The following is a 26,053-nucleotide window of genomic DNA, read 5'->3' on the forward strand; positions in this document are numbered from 1 at the left end:
CTTCCCAGAATTCTCCTAGTCTGGTTGCCCTGCCTATACTTCCTGCCTGGCTACTGACCTATCAGTGTTTTATTAAACCAATACGAGTGACAAATCTTTACAGGGTACAAGAGCATTATCTCACAGCAGTTTTGTTTTTATTCTGTCTTGGATTAGACCTGCCAGTCTAGGCTAAAATTTGTGTGTGTGTGTGTGTGTGTGTGTGTGTGATGTGTTTGCACATGCGTATGGAGGCCAGGGTTTGATGTTGGTGTCTCCCACCATCCTTCTATATCTTTATTTCTTTTTTTAGATTTATTTATTTATTATGTATACAGTATTCTGCCCACATGTATGCCTTGCAGGTCAGAAGAGGGCACCAGATCATGTTACAGGAGGTGGTGAGCCACCATGTGGTTGCTGGACAGTGTCTCTTACGTCTAACCAGACTGGCTTGTCAGTGAACTCTAGGAATCTGCCTGTCTCTATACTCTGCCCCAGTCAGAGTCAAGGTTACAGAGGTATCAGCCACACCCACCTTTCATGTGGGTGTAGGGATCTGAACTCAGGTTCAGTGCTTGCTCAGCAGGCGCTTGACCCAAGCAAGAATCCATTTCCTCAGCACACACTCCAGGCCACAATTCTTTGCCTTCCCTATGGATTTTTTTTTTGTTTGTTTGTTTTTGTTTTTCAAGACTGGGTTTCTCTGCAGCTTTTTTTTTTTTTTTTTTTTTTTTTTTTTTTTTTTTTTTTAGAGCCTGTCCTGGACCTAACTCTAGACCAGGCTGGCCTCGAACTCACAGAGATCCGCCTGCCTCTGCCTCCCGAGTGCTGGGATTAAAGGCGTGCGCCACCACTGCCCGGCTTCCCTAAGGATTTTTTAAAGTTCATTTTTTATGTGTATTTTGTGTGCATGTATATCTGTGCACCACATGTGTGCCTGGTGCCTGCAGAGGCTGGAAGAGGGCAAGGAATCCCATGGAAATGGTGTGAAAGGTGGGTGTGGAGAATTAAACCCCAGTCCTCTGCAAGTGCAGCCAGTACTCAACCATCTCTCAAGCCTCTCTATGAATGTCTTTTAAGTTTTACTGCAAAGCAGCTAAAACCAAATATGAAACAGTAATGGCAAGCCCTGGACAAGAAGACAGTGCCCTGCCTGTACAACTGGGATTCTGTGTCTACTGCCAGGGTCATGTTGTCTTAGGATGACAATGGCCTTCAGTATGGTCTCCTTCGAGCATGGGACATGTGCTGTCCATAAAGCCATCAGGGAGGACCAATCCCAGCACACTTCGCCTTTGGGAACTGCATCTTTGTACAACTACAGTCTCTCCATCACCCAGTGTTGCCCCTCCATCTACCATGGGAGTGGGGTCTGCAGTTAGGGCTTTGTTGCTCCAGGCAGACATCACCTGCGCTGATCTCCCACATACATGAAGGTGGCTTTTAATTACCAGGTGTCTGAATTTTGATTGTAAAGGAGTGCTAACTTGGCCAGACACAGTGGCACATACCTGTAATCCCAGCACTCAGGAGGCAGAGGCAGGAGGATTACAAACTCAAGACAAAGGTGGGATTTAAACAACACACTGTCTTGGAACAAGGGCAGTGTCACTGTGTAGTATATTTTAAGCATTTGCTGCTTTTCTCTTAATCCTCTAAGAAGCCTTTTTCCTTGCTCTGAACTCATGAATCCCAGCTCTCTGCAGTGTGTTTATATCTGTTAATCCCAAGACTAGCTTTCCACCCACTGCAGGAACATTCCTATTCCTACCAGCCAGACCTTCCCTAGGAAGTGAGACAATCTTTGCTTTCGTTTTTCTGCTTTCTTGCCTTCCCTGACGCTCCAGGACAACAAAGCCAGCATGCTTGGGAGCCATGGGATTTCTGCAGTGCTTTTTTTCTCCTTCCCCCCCCCTCTCTCTCTCTCTGTGTGTGTGTGTGTGTGTGTGTGTGTGTGTGTGTGTAAGAACTAGAGGAAACCCCTGGAGGGGCCTGAATGCCTCAGCACAGCCTTACACAGTAATAAGGTGGAGTCCTGGGAGCCCCATCCCCACAAGACTACACTCACTACCTTGAAGGCCTTGTGGAGACCTGCCCTTTCCTATCTGCAGAGTTTCCACAGGCCTGGGCAGGCCTGCTCACTCTTATATCAACACAGTTAGCTCTGCTCACTGAATCGGAAGCGTGGGCTACAAAGGACAGAACAGAAACTGCAAGTCATAGAGAGAGAGACGGGAATGTTAAAGGTTTGTAGATTTTGTGGTATAGAGGTCCCTGATAAAACACAGTGTTTCCCAGAAGTCAAAACTGCATGGCCTGGCTTATTCTATTTGAGTTCTCCCATCTAGAGAATAACAGGCCAATACCAGCTGGTCCCATTCACCCTCAGGATGTGGCCAGGGAGCACAACTCAGAATTACTGTGCAATGCTTGAAGACAGAAGAGCGTCCAGGGTGGCCAAGTGTAGTAGCCCATGCCCCTAGTCCTACCACTGTGAGAACTTCCAGGCCATCCCAGGCTACATAGCAAGATTTTTGCCTCCAAGAATAAGATGAAACAAAAGATAAGCCAGGACCTTCGTTTCCAGGCCTGGGAACTGTGCTGCTTTAACGTGAAGCTTCCAGCAGTGAAACCAGAACAGACTCGCTTTGTACCTTATCTATTTCTTTTGGTCTTGTTGAAACAACGCTCCTGCCTTTATTCCTCATGTATTTACTGAGCTGTTCATGTGTCGAAGCTGCACGCAGGAACCCATATCCACAGGTCCAAGGACCCTAGCCCTTGACCTGAGGTACAGGAGGAAGAATTACAGGCCTAACCGAAAGGCCAGGCTGAAGATGGCGAGCACTCAAGGAGATGTGACGGAGTCCCCCAGGAAGAGGTCTCCACAGACTGAAAATGCCAGGGGGCTTGGGGATGTAGCTCAGTGAGGGAGTGTGTGCCTGGTTTGTGCAGGTCCCAGGTTCAAGCCCCAGCATCACAGAAAAGTTAAACAAAACCAAAACTGGGTGTGGTGGTTCACAGCTATCATCCCAGCACTTGAGAAGCTGAGACAGGAGGATTTGCTGATTGTAGACATCCGTCTGAGCTACAGTGAGAACTTAAAACACACAAACACAAATCAGGTGTGGTGGTGTGTACCTCTATGACCTCAGCTCTTGGGAGGTGAAGGCAGGAGGATCAGGAGTTCAAAGCCAGCACCTGAGCAGTGACTGCTGGAGGAGCAGAAGTTCAAGGCCAGCCTGGGCTACATGAGACCCTGTCTCTGAAAAATAAACCAAACAACAAAAACACAAATAATAATAATACCACAACAAAACTATAAATAACAAAATAAATCAGAGATAATTTCCCAGACACAAAGATGGCTGAGACTGGCCCTGCTGAAGGTCTGTCACAGTGGACAGTTGCAGAATGGGCATTTGCCTAGAGCCCACAGAAGTTGACAGGGACACAGAAAAGCAGGGAATGACTCAGTGTCACCAGGTCTTAGAGATGAGGAGCAAGATAGCAGGAAGAAGGGAATGGTTGATTCCCTTGTAAGTGCTGAACTTTATCTACAGACAGTAGGGCTCACCATGGGATCTCACTGGAAGAAGGATATGTCCACCCAAAACAGTGTAAAATTAGCAGCAGAGATACCTGACTGGCTGTAGGCACAGGACACATGGAATGCAGGGGCTGAGTCTGGGATACAGACTCTCTCCCTGGGAGGGAGGAGGAAGCAAGAAGACTAGAGGTGAAGAAGTCACTCAGAGATGGCAAAGTACAGGGAGAGAAGGCAGAGCAGGCTCTGGAGAGGTTACAGACAAGGAAGAGGTCAGGTCTACGTGCGATAGCCCCTAGAAGCTGAGAGCAGCAGAAATACCTCTTCCTGAAAGGATCGCAGCAAGTGATGGAACCAGGGAGGAGAGATGAGAAGTAGAGAGCAAGCTGGGAGGTCCCAAACTCCATCAGTCCCCAGATCCCACACAATGATGGCAGTGGGAGGAAAGCAGAGTCAGGGTCAGAGAGAAGGGCGGGACCCTCAGGAGTGCTGGGGAGGGCAGCCAGGTCTGGGGGCCGAGTGAGGCCATACGCAGTGGAAATGAAAACCTCTCTCTGGTGGGCAGTGCTGCCACAGATGTGGCTGGAAAACACGGCCTGGAATGCTCCAAGGTACCTATCTCTGTCAGGTTCCCATCCTGCCCCCATCAGGCCTCAGCTGACACATCACTTCCTCATGGGGGCCTTCTCCAAATGCCCCCTGTGGGTTCTGTGACTTGGGTCCTCCCACAATATCCTGTACTATCACCCACAGCGCCGGTGGCATTGGGTTTGGAGTTTGTCTTCAGCCCTAGCCTTCATGCTACATGGCAAGGACATTGTGTGTGTTGTACAGTGGGGGATCACTGGGCTCTGGAGCATCAAATGTCTGTGGAGGGAAGGGGAAAAAAGGAAGGAGGTCACTGTGGACACAGAATGCAGCCCACGTCTTCAAGCTCATCCCACAAGTTGCCCTTCAACACGAGTCTTCTTACTTCTCCTCTTTACTGCTCTGTGGCCCCCTTCTCACTTCCATTCCTATCCACTTAGTCATTGCCCGAGCACTGTGTTTTCTCTTGTGACAACTTGGAAGTGACCCTCAAGATCAGGCCTATTGATCTTCCCCATAGCAGGAGGCGGTGGGAAGGTCCTTAGACTCTCTCCTAAGACCCTGCCACTCTGCCCTGCATGCCCCTGGCAGCTGTACGTAATTCTGCCCCCAGGACATGATGGCTCATATAGAGTGTGGGAGCTTAACTGAGGGGGGCTCCATCTGTGCAGCTATAAGGATGTTGTCATTCATTGGGGTGAGACTTTTCAGTGATCAGAAGCTTTGGGGTCACCCACACTCTTGCAAGCAAGCCCTCATTCACGTTCTCATCGGTAAGTACAACCTCCTCACTTTGCCAAGCTACTCTCGGATGGAGTCATTGTTTTAGTCAGTCTTTGCTGCCCTATCTGGAGCAAGCAGAGTTTGTCTGTGTCTCCCCAGGACAAGCTCACACGACAGCCATCATTACAAGATAAGTGTAGACCCATGGTCAATCCATAGAGTCTCCTACACTCCAACCCAGCTTGCTCTAACCTGCTATGCTTTGCTGGAGAAAAAAAAGCTACAAACCTCAGACAGTCATGTTATCTGATCTCGCTGTTCCCTGTTTGTCCTGGGATCCTCCTATGTGTTGGCTAACGCTGTCAACGTGACAGGATCTAGACCGCCATGAGGCAAGCCTCTGGACACACCTGTATGGGATCTTTTTGATTAGGTGATTTGAAACAGGAAGGCTCGCCCTTCGTGTGGGCAGGACCTTCCGCCTGTGGTCCAGATAGAAGCAGGATTAAGGGAAACACTCTCGCTTTTCACCTGCTGGCTTCTCCTCTGGTCGGCAAGTTCATCCACTGTGCTGTTTCCGCGGCTGGGCACGCTACCTGTTGCCGTCCTTCACTGACTTCCATCAATGACTTCTTTCAACACGAAGACCTGGGCCTCTCCAGGAATCCTTCAGGCCTTCAGTACCAGACTGGGACTGCTGAGGCCTCCAGCCATTGCTGGACTATCCAGACCATTTCCTGTAAGTCAATCTGCTAAATCTCCCGTTGCTATGTTTTCATTCTGCCAGTTCTCTTCCTCTGGAGAACCCTAACTAATACACCTACTGACTATCCTGAGTCTTAGCGGGTCTGATGCAGACCCTGCACTCACCACTGAGGTCCCTGTGTCCCTCTCTCCCCTGACTTCCTAAGGTACAAGCTGAGCCAGTGGATTCCTCTCATCCTCAGGAGTCTCTGCATTTGCCTTAAGTATATTATCCTCTTCACTCCAATCTCCAGAGATGGCGTCATTGTCTCCAATAACTCTCCGTGCTCCTTGGGTTATGAATTTTGTGCACACTTCTTTTATAGTGCTACCATGAAGGGTGGCAACTGTGCTTATTCATCTTCATATCTCTAGGGCTGGAACACAAAGGCTATGTTCAAAATAGGTTTAACTGAGTGTTGAGGATGTAGCTCAGGGGGTAGAGTGCTTGCCCAGCATGCACACGGCCCAGAGTTTGATCCCTGTCCCTGCATAAAATGGGCATTAGTAACACGTGTCTGTAATCTAATCACTCAGGAAGTGGAAGAGAAGAATCAGAAGTCTGAGGCTAGCCTGGGTTACACAGAGAATTCCAGGCAAGACAGAGTCTGTCTCAAAATAAAATAAAACAAACAAACAAAAAGTTAGCCAACTAAGCAGAGGTGCTGGGAGGTCAGAGGCACACACATGAAAGAGCTCCTCAGAAGAGTGGGAAGACCTAGAGTGAATGCCACCCAATAAAGCAGGAAAGAGGATAGTGGGGAACGCAAGAAGGGGTCCGCTGAGTTCAGACAACTAGAAAGATAGAAATGATGGATCCAAGAGAAAGAATTAAATAAACATATTTAAAAATTAAATAATAATATATACCTAATTTCATTCTTCTGCTGGTGGAGGTTCAGTTTTACCAGCACCATTTATTAAATAGGCTATCTTCCCACCACTGTGCATGTTTGCCTGTCAGGAATTAGGTGGGCATAGCTTTGTTGGTTTATTTCTGGGCTCTCTATTCTGCTCCATGGGTCCATCTGTTCTTGTGCCAGTCCCAGGCTGATTTTGTCATTCTGGCTTTATAGTATAATTTGAAGTCGGATATTGTGATACCCCCTGCTGTATTCTTACTCCTTGGGACTGCCTGGATATCTGTAGTCTTTTGTGGTTTCGTGTGAATTCTTGTATTGGTTTTTTTTCTTGATCTGTGAAATGTGACATCAGAAATTTGATAGGTATTTAATTAAATCTGTGGGCTAATTTTAATAGTATAGTCGTTTTCACAATATTAATTCTGACAATCTATGAGCGTGGAAGGTCTTCCCGCCATTTAGTATTTTCTTTGATTTCCTTTTTCAGTGTCTTGAAATTTTCATTGGAAAGGTCTTTTTCTTTAGCTAGGTGTGTTCCTGGGTACTTTTTCTTTTTGTTCTAATTTGAGTAGGATATTTTTCCTGATTTTTTTTCTCAGTGGTATATCATTTCAACATATGAAAGATATTGCTTTTATTTTTATGTTGGTTTTGTATCTTGCAATTTTTACTGTGTTTATTAGACATAGGAACTTTCTAGTAGATTTTATAGGGTCACCGAAGTAATGTCATGCCGTCTATAAACAGGGAGAGTTTGAATTCTTTCCCATTTTCATTCCCTTTATGCCTTTCTCTCGTGAAATCGCTAAGACTGAGCACAATATATTAACTAAGAGAAGGGACAGTGGACATCTTGGTCCTGATTTTAAAGGAAGTGCTCTCGGTGTGTCTCCACTGGTCATACAGTTGGTTGTACACGTAAAGACCAACATCTCTGGACAACACAAAGGTGAGCAGGGATTCATGCAAGGCCAGGGTCAGGGGTCTCTTCCCTGTGGATGTAAAGCTAACTACAGAAGTACCAAAAACTTGAAAGAAATGCCACGGTTGTTGCTCAGATGAGAACAGACCTACAGATTTGTGTACCCTTAGCGCTTTCTTCTCCTCAGTGGGTTTTCTATGCAATGGCATAGGCCTGCCCCAGCAGGGGTTGAAGTGTGGGTCAAAAACCTTCGCTGTTGCTAGAACTGGGAGGCCGGGGTGCTGAGCGTGATTCCAAACCCACGCTACAGGTGCAGAGACAAAGACTGCGGGTTTTCCCTTTATATACAGAGCAGAGCCGGTTATTGTTCAGAAATATCACAGAACACTTCACAGGAGATTATGGTCGGTGCATGCAAACACAGGTAGACCACAGGACATGGAAATTACAGGGTGGTGGGGGCTTCTCCTTAGGTCCTTTCATTCACAAACCCCAGTGATGCTGGGAACAGAGGCTGGTCAGCCATGCAGTGAAGGGAACAGCATCAGACACTGGTGCTTCAGTGATTTTTCTGAGCTGCATAGTAGTATGTGAGCCCGAGAAAGGCCACGCCATTCCACGTGTTAACATGGGAAAGTTTACATGTGGATAACTATTCCAATGTATTTTATTATTCAAAACCTTTTCTTTTGGTTTTTTTTGTTGTTGTTGTTTTGGTTTTGTTTTGTTTTGTTTTGCTTTTTGAAACAGGCTTTCTCTGTAGCTTTGGAGCCTGTCCTGGAACTAGCTCTTGTAGACCAGGCTGGCCTCGAACCCACAGAGATCCGCCTGCCTCTGCCTCCCGAGTGCTAGGATTAAAGGCATGTGCCACCACCACCTGGTTTAAAACATTTCTCATATTTAAAATTTTTTTATTGTATTGTTCTCTTAAAATATTTTTGGATTTGTTCATTTTCATTGGTGTGTATATATATGTGTGTGTGTACACATGTGTGTACATTTGAGTGCAGTGCTCTTGGAGAGCAGAGTTTGTTCTAGGTAGTTATGAGCCACTCAAAACAGGTGCTGAAAATTGAACTCAGGTCCTCTGAAGAGAATATACACTTTAAGCACAGAGCTATATCTCCAGCTCTATTTTTGGGGTGTGTGTGTGTGTGTGTGTGTGCAGATACCTTAACAGACCAGAAGAGGGCACTGGATCCCAGGAGCTGGAGTTATGGGTGGCTATGACCTGCCCAACACAAGGTCTGGGCTGAGGCTGTGTAAGAGCAGCAAGTGCACTGAGCAGTTACTTAGCCGTATCTCCTACAGTCCTAGAGATAGACTATGGTTTTCAGACTCGGCAGTTGGCACCCTTCCTCCCTCAGCCTGGAGTTTCTTTTAGAGCCAGTCGTCAGTCAGTCTGTTTTATCTGTCTGTCTGTCTGCCTGCCTGCCTGCCTGCCTGCCTGCCTGCCTGCCTGCCTGTCTGTCTGAGATAGGATCTCATGTAGCTTGGGCTAGAATTGAACTCCTGATTTTCTGATTAAGTACCGGGTTACAGGCATGAGCCACCATGTCTTTCTTGTTTTTGTTTTTTGTTTTTGTTTTTTGTAGTTTAATACCTTTACACAGTGTGAATGAAGTCAGTCTTATACTGCCTTAGTCAGTCCCAGCCATTAAAGCATGGAGATGTTTGTAACTCCCCAATGTCCAGTGTCACCATGTGTATCCTGCACTCAACCTTCTCTGGGGTCCTGCCCATAAAGTGAGATTGCTCACTTGATTAGCAAGAGGTATGGATGGAGAATTTTCTACAAAATTACATCTGTTTCCATTGTCCTCAGTATATGAGGGTAGTTTTGCTAGACATGTAGACCAACTGAGGCCCACAGGGAATTCTAACCCATTCATGAAACCCAAGAGTGTTACAGTCAGCAGAGCTCTAAAGAGTAACAAGAAGGGAAGCCTTGACATCACAAAGGAAAAAATTTTAGGAAAACAGCTAAGTTATAGAAACCTTTGACTTCCCCATGCCTTTCCACAAATATATGCATGCATACATACATGCATACATATACATGTATATATGTGTACATGCACAAAATATGTGTTTGTATAAATGTACATGTAAATATACATTTTTATATACACATGTTATATGCACACGTGTAAACACACACATACATACATGGGTGGATATGATATATGTGTATGTACATGTGTCCACATGTATGCATATATGTTTTTTAGAACAAAGGGATGAACCTAGGGCCTTACACATGCTAGGTAAGTGCTCTACCATTGAGAAATAGTCTCAGTATTATTTTCTTCACTTTTAAAACATTTTAAGGGTCTCACCAAGTTGCCTAGGCTGGCTTTGAACTCATCCTGTGGCTCAGGCCAAGCTCTAACCTTTCATCCTCCTGCACCAGTCTCCCAGTTAGCCAGGATTACAGGCCCTAACAAGGCCACAAATATTTAATCTTGACTTGGTTCAAAAAACAGTAATAAGTCAAAGCCATTGGCTTTAATACACCATATCAAGTCAAAATAATACAATTTTCTTTTAGATGTTTATTTCTGGAGAGATTCATTACAGTTATCTCAGCCTCACATGTGAGGGACATTGGGGAGCATGGGTTTGCTGTGGCACCAATGGCAACCAAGGTTGACACTCCATTATTCCTAATCATCAAACATAGGGACAGTACATGCGCCTCAGAATTGACAAGGCAGATCCCTCAGAAATGTTAGTGAGATTATCACCAAAATGCCTGACCAGAGCATTAACCTGGATCAGCGCCAGGGCATCCATCATAGGGTTGTGGGGGCCAGGAATGACAAGAACATCTTTCTACAGTCGCAAGAAAGCCCAGAAGGGCAAACAAGAAGATGTAGGGAGGGGAACCTGCAGAGAGGGGCCAAGTTGGGACAGAGAGGAAAACCTCAGCATATGGGCTACAGGATTTGTTCCCAGTAGGAACACAATTCAGGACCAGACCCTGCAGTGAGCAGCACACAGGGTAGTGTGTGTGTGTGTGTGTGTGTGTGTGTGTGTGTGTGTGTGTGTGTACCTGTGTGTGTCTGTGTGTTCACAAATGTCATAGTATGAGTGTGGGTATCAAAGGACGATGTCTGGGTTCTCTCCTTCTACCATGTGGGTGCCAGGAATTGAACTCAAGTCATCAGGGTTGGCAGCAAGTGCCATGCCTACTGAGCCGTCCTGCCATCTCAGTTCAAGTATTTTTTAACATCGAAGTGTCTATTCAAAGGTAGCATCTTCAATCTGGCATGAACTCCTTGTTAACCTCAAACAGCTGACACAGGGAGATGTCAAGACCATGAGCATAGGACCAAGCAGGTGGTTTCCAACCCCTTGAAATTCGTTCCAACATTGCCCAGACAACTGTGTGTCAAGAGACCTTTTTGGGCCGGCTTAAGGAAAAGTGTGGTCTATTTGGAGTGACAGGCTATAGCAGGCATCTCTCTTATAAGAGTCAAAAATACCATATGTGCATGCTAAGGAAATCTGCAGTCTTACCTGGCAGTGCTGGTTCCTTGTCCTATAAACTTTACACTAGGGGTAAAGTAAGAAATTGCCAAATACACCAGAGCTATCTGATTTTCCCTCAGAGAAGAAAGCTCAAGGACCTGCCAATCTATGAAACAGATCTTGTTGGAGCTTGTAAGGATTGCTGTGTGTCCAGAATTGCAGGCAGGGGCCTGCCAGGCTGACTAATGGCAGATAGCATCTGCAGCCCTGCCGGTCCCTGACATGCCCTGTTATTACCATGCACTTAATGACTTTGGATCTACATAGCTTCTGGTGAGCCCATTGCTCTGCCAAGACAACGAGGCTGCTGGTTAACATTCTACCCAATGCCTCACAATCCAACGCAAAGGAAAGAGCGAGCCCTGAGTAAGGGTTCCAGTCTGAAATGTCACCTCCGGGCTCATGTGTTTGAACACTTGGTCCCCAGATACTGGCACTGTTTGGGGAGGTCGTGGAATCTCTGGGGTATGAGGCCTAGCTTGAAGGACTTAAGTCACTAAGGGCAGGGCTTTGTCTGCCTACCTCTGCTGCCGGGTCTTTGCTTTCTGATCTACCACAATGTGAGGAACTGCCACCATGTGCTCCCACCACAAGGAAGTCCACCATGTCTTCCCCACCACGATGGACCGTATCTCTGAAACTGTGAGCCCAAACGAATTCTTCCTCTCTTAAGATGCTTCTGAGGGGCTTTGAAACACAACCAGGAAGGAAACTCACAGACCCCGCATTTACTGGGTGAGTTCTGGTAGCACCCACACAGGCCGTACTTTCAGCCCAGGGCCCCTCAATCCCTCTAGATTTATGTGCACAGTATACCAGCTGCTACCAACTGGGAAATGTCAGGCCTCTGGGGGCAGCATGGAAATGGCCAAGACAATCAGGACGGCCATCTCTAAAGAGCTCAGGTCAGTCACGGGGCATTGCTAACTCTTTTGGTCATATCTACAGAAAACGGGTGATGTTCTCAGGCAAAGAGCAAAGAGGTGCCAGTGTCTCCTTCCTTGTGCGGTGAAAGTACAAGAGGAAGACTGGGGTGGGGAGGGACAAAGGGGTAAAAAGGGATGGGGGAGAAGGAAGGAGGATCAGCAAAAACAAATCATGTTTTAAAATGCCTTCCTAATCCTATCATTTTGTATATTAGCTAAAAAAAATAAACAAAATGTTAATCCAAATGGCCTGCCAAACACTTAGATATGTAAATGCCCTCCAGGAAAGCTGTATGTTCTAGAGGCTTTTAGATCAGATCATAACGTCGACCTCAGCGTGGAGGTTGGCACAGTGGTCTCCCTGGCCATGGCCACTGTCACACTGTGAGAACATTCTCCTACTCAGTGGTTCCTAGGGACTTCTCTAAACATAATGTCTGTCCTGTGATAGGCCCTGTCAAAACAAAAACAAAAAAGGGGAGATGACCCGCAGGCCAGGAGAGAATTGTTTGCAAAAGATACTTTGAATTAGGAACTATCTAAAATATGCCGAGGACTCTAAAAACTCAACAAAAAGGACACAAAGAACTAATTTAAAAGTGGGCAAAAAACGGGCTAGAGAAATGGCTCAGTGATTAAAAGCACTGGCTGCTCTCGCAGAGGACCACATGGGACAGCTCGGAACTGTAACTCCAGTCTGGGGGATCCTACACTGTCTTCTGGCCTCTGCAGGGACCAGGCATGCCTGTGGTACCCTTACATACATGTAGGCAATACACACATAAGATAAAAATAAGTACACCAATATATCTTTAAAACATAAACAAAATCCCTAAACACTCCTTATAAATAAAACATTCAAGTTAGCATATTAGAAAACACTCCAAGCCGGGCGGTGGTGGCGCACGCCTTTAATCCCAGCACTCGGGAGGCAGAGGCAGGCGGATCTCTGTGAGTTCGAGGCCAGCCTGGTCTACAAGAGCTAGCTCCAGGACAGGCTCTAAAAAAAAAAAAAAAAAAGCTGCAGAGAAACCCTGTCTCGAAAAACCAAAAAAAAAAAAAAAAAAGAAAAAATAGAAAACACTCCATACACATCACCTGCCAACACAGAGATGTAAATTAAAACAACCACTATGCACCTATTAGGATAGCCAAAAAAAAAAAAAATCCAGGGCCGGGCGGTGGTGGCGCACGCCTTTAATCCCAGCACTCGGGAGGCAGAGGCAGGCAGATCTCTGAGTTCGAGGCCAGCCTGGTCTACAAGAGCTAGTTCCAGGACAGGCTCTAGAAACTACAGGGAAACCCTGTCTCGAAAAACAAACAAACAAAAAAAATCCAAACAGAGAGAGCACTGACTGCTGGAGGGAGCGTGGTGCAGCCGGACTTTATCAGCTTTTGGTGAGAACTCATAATGAAGCCGCCACTCTGGAAGTCACACTGCGCTGTCAGCTTCTTACAAAAGTGAACCTTCTCACCCTGCGAGCCACCAGGCATGTTCCTGGACACTTACACATGCCCAAACCTGCATACGGGTGCTTAGAGCTGTTTTTTCCTAAGTGCCAGAAGGTTGAGGCAGCCATGGTAACACACAAGGCCCAATTCTGTAGAAACTGACATCAGACTGGAGAAAAAGGCAAAAATGGCTAGTACCACTGACTGAGGACACACGTGGGTTTTAAAGTCTTCGATCTCCAAACCTTCCTGCCTCCTTTGTCCCAGAGTCTGGGACACCAGAGAGTTACAGTCTCCATGCTCACTTAGCATACTCCCCACTAAATTTTCCACCCTGGAGTTCAGCATGCAAAGCTTCATCTAACGCATACCCACAGGTTTAAAATCCTCCATAATTTTGATTATGGCTCAGCCACATAGCAGGCTCCCTGTAACTTTTCAACCGAAGATAAACTGCCACCATCTAGACAGGTGGCACCAGTGGCGAGCTAGAGGAAAGAAGGGCCTAATGCCTCCTACTTATCTTTGATTCTTTGATGAGCTCTAAACATACCCATATTGAAAATGGATCAAAATGATTTATTTCTTCTAATCATGATATCCTTCAGTAGGGAAATAGATTATCGGTGGTATATCCAGATAGTAAAATATTACATAGCACAAAAAAAAGCAATGAAATGCCAACCATTAAGAGACACAGAAGCTTAAATGCATATAACTAAAGAAGTCCTATGGTATGATCCCAACTCTGTGACATTCTGGAAACGACAAAACTATAGAAATGATGAAAAGAGAAGAGATTGCCAGGGGCTAGGGGAGGGAGGGGTTAGCAGCTGAGCACAAAGCCGATTTAGCGCAGTGAAGCTAGCCTGTGTGATTCTGTCATGGCGGGCGCATGGCATTGACTATTTGGTCAAAGCCACAGAATGTACGCCACCCAGAAGGAGACTGAGTGAACACATGGCCTGTGGCTGATGATGTACCAATGTGGGCACACCAGCAGTAACATCTGTGCCACTGTGGTTGAGGATGCTGGCAACGTAGGAGGCTGTGTTTGTGGGAAAGGTGTTAGGTGGGAAATCTCCGCACCTCCAACTTGATTCTCCGGTGAACCTAAAACTACTTTGTAAATAAATGATTCAATTCTAGAAAAAGAATTGATCGAGGGTTATTTCTAAGAATGGAAAAAAATGCCAGAGTTAGCTAATTCACCAATCAGGTCCTTGGTTCTCAGAGTGTAGGAGGCCTCAGAGTCTTCAATTCCTCTAACACTTCCTTTTCCCACTACCGAGAGAAGCCCCTTTCCTGTCTAACGGTGGCCCCATCAGCAGCCTGAACTCTAACACACATCTTCAGTCTACCTGAACTGAACCTTTAGTCCTTCACCTGACAGGTCCTTTTCCACTTCTGCCTCAAAACGTAGCTTTGTTTTCAAAGGATTCCTAAACAGAACTTGCTAGGAATCAGCTTGGTGTGCAAAGGCACAGGCATGAATCAACCTGTCTTAAAGGTATGCTTCCTGAGACACTTAATGCTCTAACTGTAGCTTAGGAGATTTGATGTGGGATTCCCCTCTGTATGCTGTGCATATGTTCTTATTACCATTGATTAATAAAGAAGCTGCTTTGGCCTATGGCAGGGCAGAATAGAGCTAGGTGGGAAAACTAAACTAAATACGGGGAGAAAGAAGGCAGAGTCAGGAGATGCCATGTAGCTGCCAAAGAAGAAAGACGCCAGAATCTCACTGGTAGGCCACTGCCTCGTGGTGATACATAGATTAATAGAAGTGGGTTAATTTAAGATGTAAGAACTACCTAGAAGCCGGGCGGTGGTGGTGGTGCACGCCTTTAATCCCAGCACTCGGGAGGCAGAGGCAGGCGGATCTCTGTGAGTTCGAGGCCAGCCTGGTCTACAAGAGCTAGGTCCAGGACAGGCTCTAAAAAAAAAAAAAAAAAAAAAAAAAAAAAAAAAAAAAAAAAAAGCTGCAGAGAAACCCTGTCTTGAAAAACCAAAAAAAAAAAAAAAAGAGCTACCTAGAAATATGCCTGAGCCATCAGCCAAACAGTGCTGTAATTAGTATAGTTTCCATGTGATTATTTGGGTCTGGGCAGCCAGGAAACTGACGTACAGTCTCCTTTAACAGAGACTGAACTGTAAGCAATGTTGCTAAGTGAGCACTGAGAAAGTGAGCAGATGTGGACCTGATAGGACCAGGCCCTCCCCACCTTAGTTTCCGAGACAGGGTCTCTCACTGAACCTGGAGCTATCCCATCCACATGTTTCTGCCTCCCAGAACTGGGACTGTGGGCACACATTTCTGTGCTTGGCTCTTTCCATGGGTGCTGGGATTTGAACTCAGGTCCTCAAACTCGCATGACAAGCACTTTACTGACCAAGTCATCTCCCAGTTCCTGTTTTTTGATGATAAAACATTTAATATTTTAAAGTTTAGCTTGTATGAATAAGACAAGGAAAGCAGAGAAATGGCAGAGAAGTACCTGCCACTCCACTGCTCACCTTTAGACACTCACCCTTGTGTTGTTATAAGGCCGCTTGGTCATTCCAGCCCGTTCGGCAGCTCAGACCCAAAATAACCACACAGAAACTATATTAATTAAATCACTGCTTGGCCCATCAGCTCTAGCTTCTTATTGGCTAGCTCTTACATAGTAATTTAACCTATCTCTATTAATCTGTGTATGGCCACGTGGCTGTGGCTTATCAGGTAAAGTTCCCAGCATCTGTCTCCGGTAGGGCTACACGGCTTCTCCCCAACTCTGCCCTTCTTCCCCCAGCATTCAGTTTAGTTTTCCCTGCCTAGCTAAGTTCTACCCTATCAACAGGCTATGGCAGTTTCTTTATTCATTAGTGGTAATCACAGCATACCGAGGGGACTCCCACATCACCCTTGTGGAGCATTATTGAGTGTGTGTGCAGGTCACAGCCAACATTCAGTGTCTCCCCACCGTCACTTGTACTTAGAGCTTCTACTAGTCCATCTGGCCGCTCCTGGGACCCCCTGTTCCTGCCTCGCGATTGCTGCAATTACAGGCAGGCCGCCACATGCGTTTACATGGGTGCTGGGAATCTGAACTCAGATCCCCATGCTTGCACAGCAAGCATCTCCCAAACCAATTCTTGTCTTTTGAGAAGGGTCTCACACAGCGCAGTCTGGTCTTGAAGCCAGGATCCTCGTGTCTCTGCCCTCTAGATGGAGGGATTACAGGCATGCACTGCTATACATGTGCTCATTTTTATTTCTAAAGCTCTTTCAGATCATTCTTACAAAAGCTCTGGGTATTTGAAGTCAAACAAATAGCTGATATTATTCTTACCTGATGTTGCTCATCAGAATTTGGTGGACAGTTGGAAACGGCTGTATCACACTCCTTGGCTGGGGGGCAAAAAAAAAATATACAGCTTGGTAAAGAAAGTACACACTCCAGTCTAAGACCTAAAATTAAAACTCAGAATTAAGAGCTGCCTTGACATCTGGTAAAATTGGGATGGATTTGAATGAGGACAAGTTTAGGTCCCAACTCTTCTCTCCAGCAGTGTTCTTCTTGGGGGGGGGGGGGATTAAGCATGGTTTTGTCGATTTTGGAGAACCAGGGTTCCTTTCACTGCCAACAATTAGAATTATTCAAACAAGGCTATAGCCTTTCCAGGGGATCCAGAGACATGTCACCCTGTAGCTCCCACAGAAGCTGCCTCTCACAGCCTGTACTCTCTCAAGTGCTCCATGTTCCTAAATGCAACCTGGTGTGGCTCTGTACACTATGAGGTGTTCTTGTTCCCCAGGCTACAGGTGTAGGTGACTCTATAGCTGCACCCTGTTTCATCTGTTCAGGACCAAACACCATGTGTTTGGCCAGCTCCATCACCTTAGGGTAGCATCCTGTCTTCATCAACAGGATATAGAGATGGCCGTCAAAACTACTTCCTGATCAATGCAGTGGCCAGGCCATGGTCAAGGCCAGTTGATGAGAATGAATTATCTGTTCTTGGCTAACTAACTTCACTGGTGATGGCTGCCTAGGGTGGACTTGAACTTAGCCTGTGTGTCACAATGAGCCGCCCCCCCCCCACGCCTTTCTCTTTCTCTTTTGGTTTTTCGAGACAGAGTTTCTATTTGTAGCTTTGGGGCCTGTCCTGGAACTCTCTCTCTGTAGACCAGGTTGACCTTGAACTCACAGAGTTCTGCCTACCTCTGCCTTCCAAGTGCTGGAATTAAAAGCATGAGCCATCACCACCTACCATGAAGCCATCTCTTGTCCCAGGATGAAACTCCTGTTAAGTGGCTAGAGAGGATGGTGGCGGCTTAGTCTCCAGACACACACTTGTCCCAGCAGTGAGAGCACCGTACCTTGGCTGACTGTTGCTTGGGTTCCACTGACTAAGGGGATTCTCTGGTGCTCTGTGTGCATGGTGACCACGTGAGCCTCCTGTGCTTGGGTCTGTTCTAAACACGATCTGTGCATGTATAGCAGCAGCACAGGCAAGGTGTGGCTCTTCTGGGGCTGGCAGAAGGAAAGGGCTTTCCACCCAGGGAGAACCCTGTTCGGCACCTTGGTTGATGCAGTTCAGGGTAGTGACCTGCCTGCCCCTTCGTTGCTATTTCCCTTACCACTGCCTATCTTTCCCTTGACCTCTAAGGGCAATGAAGTGGTCAGGCAGGGCAGGGCTGAGGACCCTGTGCTGATCAATAAAGACAGGAGGCAGAGCACTGGGTGCTATTTCTCCCCCAGCCAGTGCACCTGCACTGTGCTCAGTGTTGCTGCTTCCTGTATCCCAAGAGCAAATCTTGCCATCGGGGAGTTGGAGGGCCCCACCTAGGCTATAGAAAAGAGCACTCAACTGGATGGAGTCTAGATCCCCAAGAGATCCATGACTAGTCCCTGGAGGAAGGGCCATCAAGGGTTTGTTTAACTCGAACATTCCTCACAGCAGGCTATATGCGGGTGATGCTGAAGTTGTAAAATGAACATTCCAGAGGCTGGGAGAAAGTGGCTCAGCACCAGAGTGATCGCCTAGCATGCACAAGGGTTTAATCTCCAGCATCACAATAAAAAAAACTGAAGTGAATTATGTTCTGGGTGCTTAAAATAACAGCAAAGTTCAAATTCCTGGGGCTAGGACTGTATCTCAACATTAAAGCAACTACCCAGCATGCATGAATGCTGATTCATACAAAGATGAACAGAATCAATCTATATGACTTTTCTTTGCATTTTAAATATTTTAAAATACTTTATTTTGATTTGTATGTGTATATGTGGGTGCCCTTAGAGGCCAGAAGAGGGCACAGGATCCCCTGGAGCTGGAGTTAACAGGCTGTATATATGGGTGCTGGGAGCCAAACTCAGGTCCTCTGGAGGAGCAGCACGTATTCTCAGACCCTGAGCCATCTCTCCAGCCCCTGCAGCTTAAATTTACTATGAGATTTTTTTGAATCTCACAGTAGGAGAGAGGCACCCCAAAGGAAATTTAGGTTTTTGTATTTATGTATGTATGTATGTATGTATGTATGTATGTATGTTTGTATTTTCAGCACTGGGTGTTGAACTAAGGTCCTCACACATACATAACAGATGATCTACCATTGAGCTTGTCTCTGGGCTCCTTTTTGACTGTTTGGTGTCAGGGTCTTGCCTAGTTGCTTAGGATAGCCTCATTCTGTAACCCAGGCAGGCTCTGAACTCCCCATCCTCCTGCCTCAGCCTTCCCAGTAACAGGCCTGTACCACCAAGACAGGCAAAGATGAAATGTTTCCTTAACACGAGGAAACACGAGGGCTCTCCTCTATTTACAGTTGCCTCCTGCCGTGAACGCTCACTAAAAAACCAGAACTATTTTCCCCAAACACATTCGCAAATGTGACAGGAAGACACATCCTCTTCAGGATGCTCAAGTTAGCAGCTTCTGGGGGAAGTCAGGAGATTCGTGATGGAAATGTACTAAGCCCCTGCAATGTAGCATAACAGCTTCATCAGCAGCAATCACCATGGAAACACACCTTTAAGGGTGCTTATGAGAATTTGTCTAGAAAGGTCTGAGGAGGGAAGAACAACCTTGAATCCTTGAACGTCAGCAGCACCATGAACTGGGGTCCTGGACCAAAATGAAAGGAGAAAGGAAGCAGGCTAAGTGCCAGAATGTCTCGCTCTGCTTCCTGACTGTAGATGTCATGTGACAAGCTGCCTCACGTCCCGGTGAAGGAATGGACCCTGAAACTTTAAGTAAAATAAGTCCTTCCTTAAGCTGCTTTTTTTGGGTTTGTTTGTTTGTTGTTTGTTTTGTTTTTGTTTTGTTTTCGGTCGGGGGCTTGGTCTCAGTAACTAGAAAAGTAACTAATCCAGGCCCCATCTCACGCTCGCCAAGTACCTGCAGGGTCACAGAGGAGCTGCTCAGGAAGAAGCCCTGAAGAATGCCCCAGAAACCCCTGAGGCTAGGGACAGGGACTGGCTCCGGAGGAAGCTATGCTTTTGCCCCTGATGAGAAGCAGGTGTGATAAATCATATGCTGACCACTGAAACTACTCTAGATTTCCACATGACTTACAGCAAAACCACATTGTTCAAAGGCACTCGAGCTTGGCCCGCATTAAAGAAGAGCTCTAAGCCGTGCACAAAGAATGTAGGGCTCCAGCGACAGGAGGGCAGAGGCTAGGAAGCTTGCCTAACCTACTTAAGAGAATGAGCCTGGAGTCCTTTCTCAACCATAGGGAAACTGTTAAAGCTAATTACCCATGGCTACTATATTAAGTAAACTAGACAGCCCAATTCACAGGAATGCTGGAATTCTAGCTGATACTTAAAATAATTAGACTGCAGCTTAGTTTATTTTTAGGTCCACAAATTAGTCTCTTAAATTATTTTATATTCCTAAAATAACTGTTTCTAAATATTCATTTGTTTGTTTATCTATATACTTACTTATATATTTGCGGAGGCCCAAGGTCAATGTGAAGTGTCTTCTATCCACCTTACTGCTTTTGAGACAAGGGTCTCTCACTGTTTCAGCAAGGTTGGCTGACCACTGAGCTCACTCCGCCCCCAGAACTAGGTTTGCAGACCCAGTCCCCATGCCCGTCTTATACGCAGTGCTGGGGATCCGAACTCTGGTCCTCGGGTTTATGCAGCAGGCACTTTGTGAACTGAGCCATCTCCCCAGCCCCTTCGGTAACTCCTTCAGTCAGCATATAAAGTAACAGGCTACGGTGTGGCCCATTTGCAGACACAGCATCACTATCCTGTGTTCTTATTCCCCCTCAGGCTGGCCACCTCCACTCCCCTCTCTTAAAGCACAAATTCCACAAGAAAACTATCAGAAACCTCCAATGATGGATACATCCTCTTCAAGAAGATAAAGGAAAACACTATCTGACATTAAATCACCTTATCATTGAATTCAAATTTTAAAACTTCTAACCAAGATTCATTTGCTTACAAAACGGTGCATTTATTTGGAGTTTTAAAAATGATGGACTTTATGCTATTCTCTGTGACACAGGACAATGGGAAGGCCTGCTGCACGGTTTCCAAGTCATGCTTCTTGTAAAGGAATTGGAGGAAAGACATGTAAAGCGCAGGATCTAGGAGCGACCTGACCATGTGTCTAGTGCAGGATCAGGTCGCTTAGCAGCAATCTTTTCCTTTCAAAACAGGAAATCACATTCAAGGGCAAAGAAGAAAAGATCTTTATGACATGTATCCAAAGTGTCCCCTCGGCCAGTCTACTTAGAAGTCTTTGACTGTCCCCAAACTGATTTCTGTGGGGTTTGGGCCAGCCTTCCCTCCATCCCCGAGGGAGAAAAGATGGATGGAATACTTGTGACATGAAATTGGGAGGGACTATCTGGGGGAAGAAAGTGAATTAGCCAGAGGGAGCAGGGGCAGAGACTGCAGGGAGGGGACAATTAGAGTGAAGGATAATGACGCATATGTAAGGCAAGGCCAGGATGGCACGCATCACCTTGTATGCTAACTTTAAAGTGTAATTAAATAAGCTGGAAAAGAGGAGCTCCAGATGAGGGACAGTTTACCTGTGGGGAGGGTTCAGGGAAAGGTAGCTTGCTGGAAATCTCCCAAGCACAGGCATGGTTTACATTCAAGCCAGGCTCTGGACTCCTCCCCAGTCCCACAGTCCTTCCAGGAACATGCAGAAGACTGACATGTTAATGACATCAGTCTAAGGGACAGGAGAGTCTGGGACCAGGGAGGGGACAGAGCAATGCCTCACTGAAACCTGGACTTATCCACTGATGGCCCTGGTGGGACTCTCTCCCCCATTCTCACCATGGGGGGGCATGTCGGGGAAACCCACCTGGGCAGGGGCTCCACACCTCTGCACAGAAACCAGACAGCCACGTGCCCTGCCATCTCCACAGCTGGGATGATCTGATTGCCCCTGTGCCCTCATCTCTGGGTTGCCCACAGGGTACAAGGTCAACGTTGTGATCTAAGAAGCAGCATGCTGGCTTTGCAGACACCGCACAGGGCCACGTAAGGCTAGGATTTGGCCACTTTTGATCCTTACCTTGTTTAAACTTGAGGCTACGGATATAAAAGATAACTTTGGGGGTGACTTTGGGACCTGAAAAGAATCCCTTGATGTTTTTTTCTGGCCACAAAACCACTGCTGGGTTTCAATGAAATCTACTCCAAGCCTTCCCAGCCAGAGCTCAGGGCTCACTCATTCCCCATCTTCTTGATGACAACCACTGACTCAGGGCTGGCCATGTGCCTGCATCACAGTTCTGGGGAGAACAGCATGGTGGGATGCTGGCAGTGCTGAGACCCTCTTTCCTTCCTCAGCAGGAAGTCTCATCTAGGAACAAGGACGGCACTGAGGACAGCAGAGTCACAGGTCAAAGGCTTTAGCCAAAATCACCCCTAAATGTGTGGATCCAGAGCCCCTTGAGAGCCCTGAGCTAATCAGTCTTTTCTTTCCTTCTTTCTTTCTCTCTTTCTCTATTTTTTCATTTTGGTTTTCTTGAAGCAGAGTCTCATCCTATAGCTCAGGCTGGCCTAGAACTTATTGTGTAGCTCAGGCTGGACTTAAATTCCTACCAGCTTCCTGGCCTGGCCTTCCAGATGCTAGGATTCTAGGCATGAGCCATGACACCCAATTCTTCCCCTCCTTCTTAAATGCATTTGAGTCAGTTCAGATACTTGAACACAGAACCCGGCTAGCTTTATTTCATGCCTGGTCAAATACAGTTTATAATCTGGTATAAAATGATGGGCACATTTTAATAAGGAAACTCATTTCTGAGGACAATTGTGTAGCCAGTCTCGAGCCAAGTTATTGGTCTCTTTCTGTTTTACCATCTTCAGTAGGGAGAACTGGGTTCTGAGTGGTGCTTTGTTCCAGAGCTCCAATTAGTCACAAGCTGAAGCCCTCACACCAACTGCTCTTACCTTTAGGGAGGCCGGTGTCTTGAATGGGATACTTGTCTGACTGCAGAAACGGACAAAAGGAGAGAGTTGTTTTTAAATGTCAGTTCTGAGATCAAAGTGAGAAGAGAGCTTTGTGTTGGGTTTCAGTTTAAAACCTTGGGAGCAGGCTGGGGTGTAGCTAGCTCATCGGCAAAGTGCTTGCCTAGCATGCAGAAGGCCCCAGGTTCCATCCCCAGGGTTGCAATATAAAGCAAAATTAAACCTTCCAGGTCTTTAGCCTCAGGCTTATCAGCAGGCCTGACTCACTGCTTTTCTTCTGAGCTGATAGGAACGAAATCAGAGTCGACAGGTTGATGTTGGAACTTGAAACAGAATAACCCCCTCTTAACTTCCTTGGCTCTGACCGCTAAACCACACTTCCTCCCTCTGGGCTGGGCTGTTTTCCCTCTCGACTTCCTGCAGCCTTATGCTCAGATTTTGTCTCTGTGCATTCTGGGAGTGCATGCTTCTCGTCACTTCTGTGACAGTCGTTTGGGTCAACATGTACATGTTCTGGGCAATATTCACTCTTGTAGGACTCTGTCCTGGGCTTGAATCCTGGGACAGGACTCCATGTCAGATATTTCGAATGTTAAAAGAAGGTTAACTAAAAATAGATAAAAGTTAAAAGTTGACACCCAGCAAAGACCTAGGAACATCTAAGAAGGTCTCTTTGGTATGCATGAAGCAGGAAGAGGACCTAATGCCAGTTTGTTGCTGTTTCAGAGAAGGTCTCATGTAGCCCAGGCTTTAAAGTCCTGATCCTCCTGCCTCCATCTACAGAGTGATAGGATTACAAATGTGCACCCCCTTACTTGACTTATGTGGTACTGGGGATCAAACCCAGGGCTTCCTGTATGCTGGGCAGGCACTCTATCCTCTGAGTCACATCCCCAGCTCAGGATCTAACACTGTTTTTAGTCTGAGGATGATGACGCCACAGAGGATACCAAAAGAAAGAAATGTATCTTTGGAAAACCTTGCTTTGGGGTTTCTGGGATTTCCTGGAAATGCTTGGTGACTACAGTGCCATATAAGAAGACATGGAGAGTCAAAAATAAAATGTGCCACTTACCATGGCAAAGGATAAAGTGCTGGGGTCTGTGTCCTCCACTGGCTCCTTGGCCATGTGATCTGGGGAGATACAAAGAGACAGGGCTGTCTTTGAGACAAAAGCACAAATAAGGCCTCCCCTGTCATCTTCACATCTTGAATGGGCTTTCTTTTCCAATATAAATGTACCCCAACTATTCCTGCAACCCAAAGACCTCTGCATGTTACTTCAAGGAAGAGCAAAGGAGAGAAACAGAAAAACAAAACCACAATACTCAGGACTTCAAAACAAACACAAGTTATTTATACATATGTTCAAATACTGAGAGTTATAATCGATCACAAATTATATAAACATATGATCCCCGCAAGTGTGAGCTGTGTATTTAGGCCAAGGGACAACCTGAGGTGTTGTCTGTAACAGTCATCTGCCTTCTGTTTATGAGGCGCGTTCTCTCATTAGCCTGGAACTCACCAAACAGGTGAGGCTGGCTGGATAGCAAATCCCAGGGATATGCCTGTCTCTGCCTCCCTAGTGCTTAGATTGGAAGTGTGTGCTACCACACCTGGCTTTTGTACAGTGATTTTGGAGATCCAATTCAGGTCCCCATGCTTGCAAGGCAAACACTTGCTGACTGAACTATCTCCCAGCTACTAACAACTCTACCTGTTTGATTAGGTGTAACTTTATTTAAGGACTTTATTCTGAAACCTGTATATTTACCCATTTCCTAGTCTCTGTGTATATAAAATCAAGACTGGAGAGATGGCTCAGTACTTAGGAGCACTTGGGGCTCTTGCAGTGTGGTTCCTAGCACCCACTTGGAGATTCACAACCATCTGTACCTCCAGTTCCAGGGGATTTGACGCCCTCTTCTGACTTCTGCAGGCACCAGGCACACACAGGGTGAACATACATACATGCCTTAAAAACACACACATAAAAAACAAATCCAAAAAAATTTTTTTAAATACCACTTAAAAATAAGATTCTTGGACTGGAGAGGTGGCTCAGTAGATCAATCATTTGTTATGCAAGCATGGGGACCAGAGTTTGGATTCCCCTCACCCCATAAGCCAATCAGGTATGACTGCTGTCTATAATTCCAGTTCGGGAGAGGCAGAGACAGGAGATCCCCAGAGCAAGCTGGCTAACTAGACTTACTGGAATCGGCAGTCTGCAGGTGCAGCAAGAGACTGTCTGCCAGTGAGGAAAGGGGAGACCCTCCCTCAGTGAACACTGTTGAAGAACTACGGAGGACGGCTCTCAGCATCCACCTTGAGCCTCCACGTGCGCACATGTGCACATGTACCTGTGCTCACACATGAAAAAAAACCATGGATACACACAAATACCACATACACGTGGGGGAAAATAGCTTGCTTCTGAGAGAGACTAAAATGGCCTAGACAACGCATGCATTAACACCTGCACAAGGATTCTCCTATAATTAAAATAAAAAAAATTATATGAGGAAAAGAATCAATTTTGGGGACTGGTGGTGTGTGCCTATGATTCCAACATTTGGGAACTGAGAAAGGAGGATGTAAGGCTGAGGCTAGTCTGGGCTATATAGTGAAAAATAAAAGTACAAGAAAAGAAATAAAAGACATAAGAGGGGAAATGGCTGTGACGGATGGGAAAGGAGCAATGTCACCACAGCATCAGCAAACAGCGATGTTAGAGCATCAGTCAGTTGTGGCAGAGGCCTGGGCCCTCATCTGTGTGTCTGCTAAACCTGAGTAAACCTTAAGGTGTGGCCTTGGGGGGAGCCTCTACCTGCCCTCAGGTGAGATGCTGCCATCAGAAGGGCTTTAAGCTGCTTATGCCTTAGAATGTCCTCTGGGACGTGAGATCAAATCCAGGCCCTCCGTCCCCAGATGCCACGTGGATGATAATCACTAGTTCCGCTAGCTGTGGAGGTCACCTGGGCATCTGCTCCTCAGAACCTCACTGCCAGCAGTGATACCAGAAGACAGGTCCAAGAGAGCTAGGGGCCGGCAGGGCTTTCGGTGGTTTGCTTTCTGAAGCACAACCAGGTCCCAGCAAACTCGGGAAAGGTGTGTTGAGAACTGGCACAAGAGGTACGCTTAGGTCTTCGGTGCTATTATTTTTGTTTTGTTTTTGAGACAGGCCCCCACGGAGTCCAAGCCGGCCTTGAACCTTTGCTGTAAGGGAGAATGGCCTTGAACTTCTGATCCTCCTGCCTCTGCCTCCCCTGTGCTGGGATAACAATGTTTTTCTGGTTTCTGGGGTGCTGAGGAGGAAACTTGGGGCC

At 46.4% G+C, this 26,053-nt stretch overlaps 1 protein-coding gene across 2 annotated transcripts in view; it reads right to left on the reverse strand.

The window, feature by feature from the left end:
* Nucleotides 1–26,053, reverse strand: part of Edaradd (EDAR associated death domain) — a 66,501-nt gene that overhangs the window by 7,278 nt on the left and 33,170 nt on the right. For both annotated transcript variants that reach the window (XM_038335310.1, XM_038335308.1), the window contains exons 2-4: nucleotides 23,797–23,855; nucleotides 22,704–22,743; nucleotides 16,617–16,675 (exon numbers count right to left, since the gene is read on the reverse strand). In XM_038335310.1, coding sequence (XP_038191238.1) covers nucleotides 16,617–16,675; nucleotides 22,704–22,743; nucleotides 23,797–23,850 — 153 coding nt within the window. In that variant the 5' untranslated portion in view covers nucleotides 23,851–23,855. The remainder of the gene's footprint in view (nucleotides 1–16,616; nucleotides 16,676–22,703; nucleotides 22,744–23,796; nucleotides 23,856–26,053) is intronic.

This window comes from Arvicola amphibius, chromosome 6 (genome assembly GCF_903992535.2).
Source record: "Arvicola amphibius chromosome 6, mArvAmp1.2, whole genome shotgun sequence".
In the NCBI taxonomy this organism is placed as follows: Eukaryota; Metazoa; Chordata; class Mammalia; order Rodentia; family Cricetidae; genus Arvicola; species Arvicola amphibius.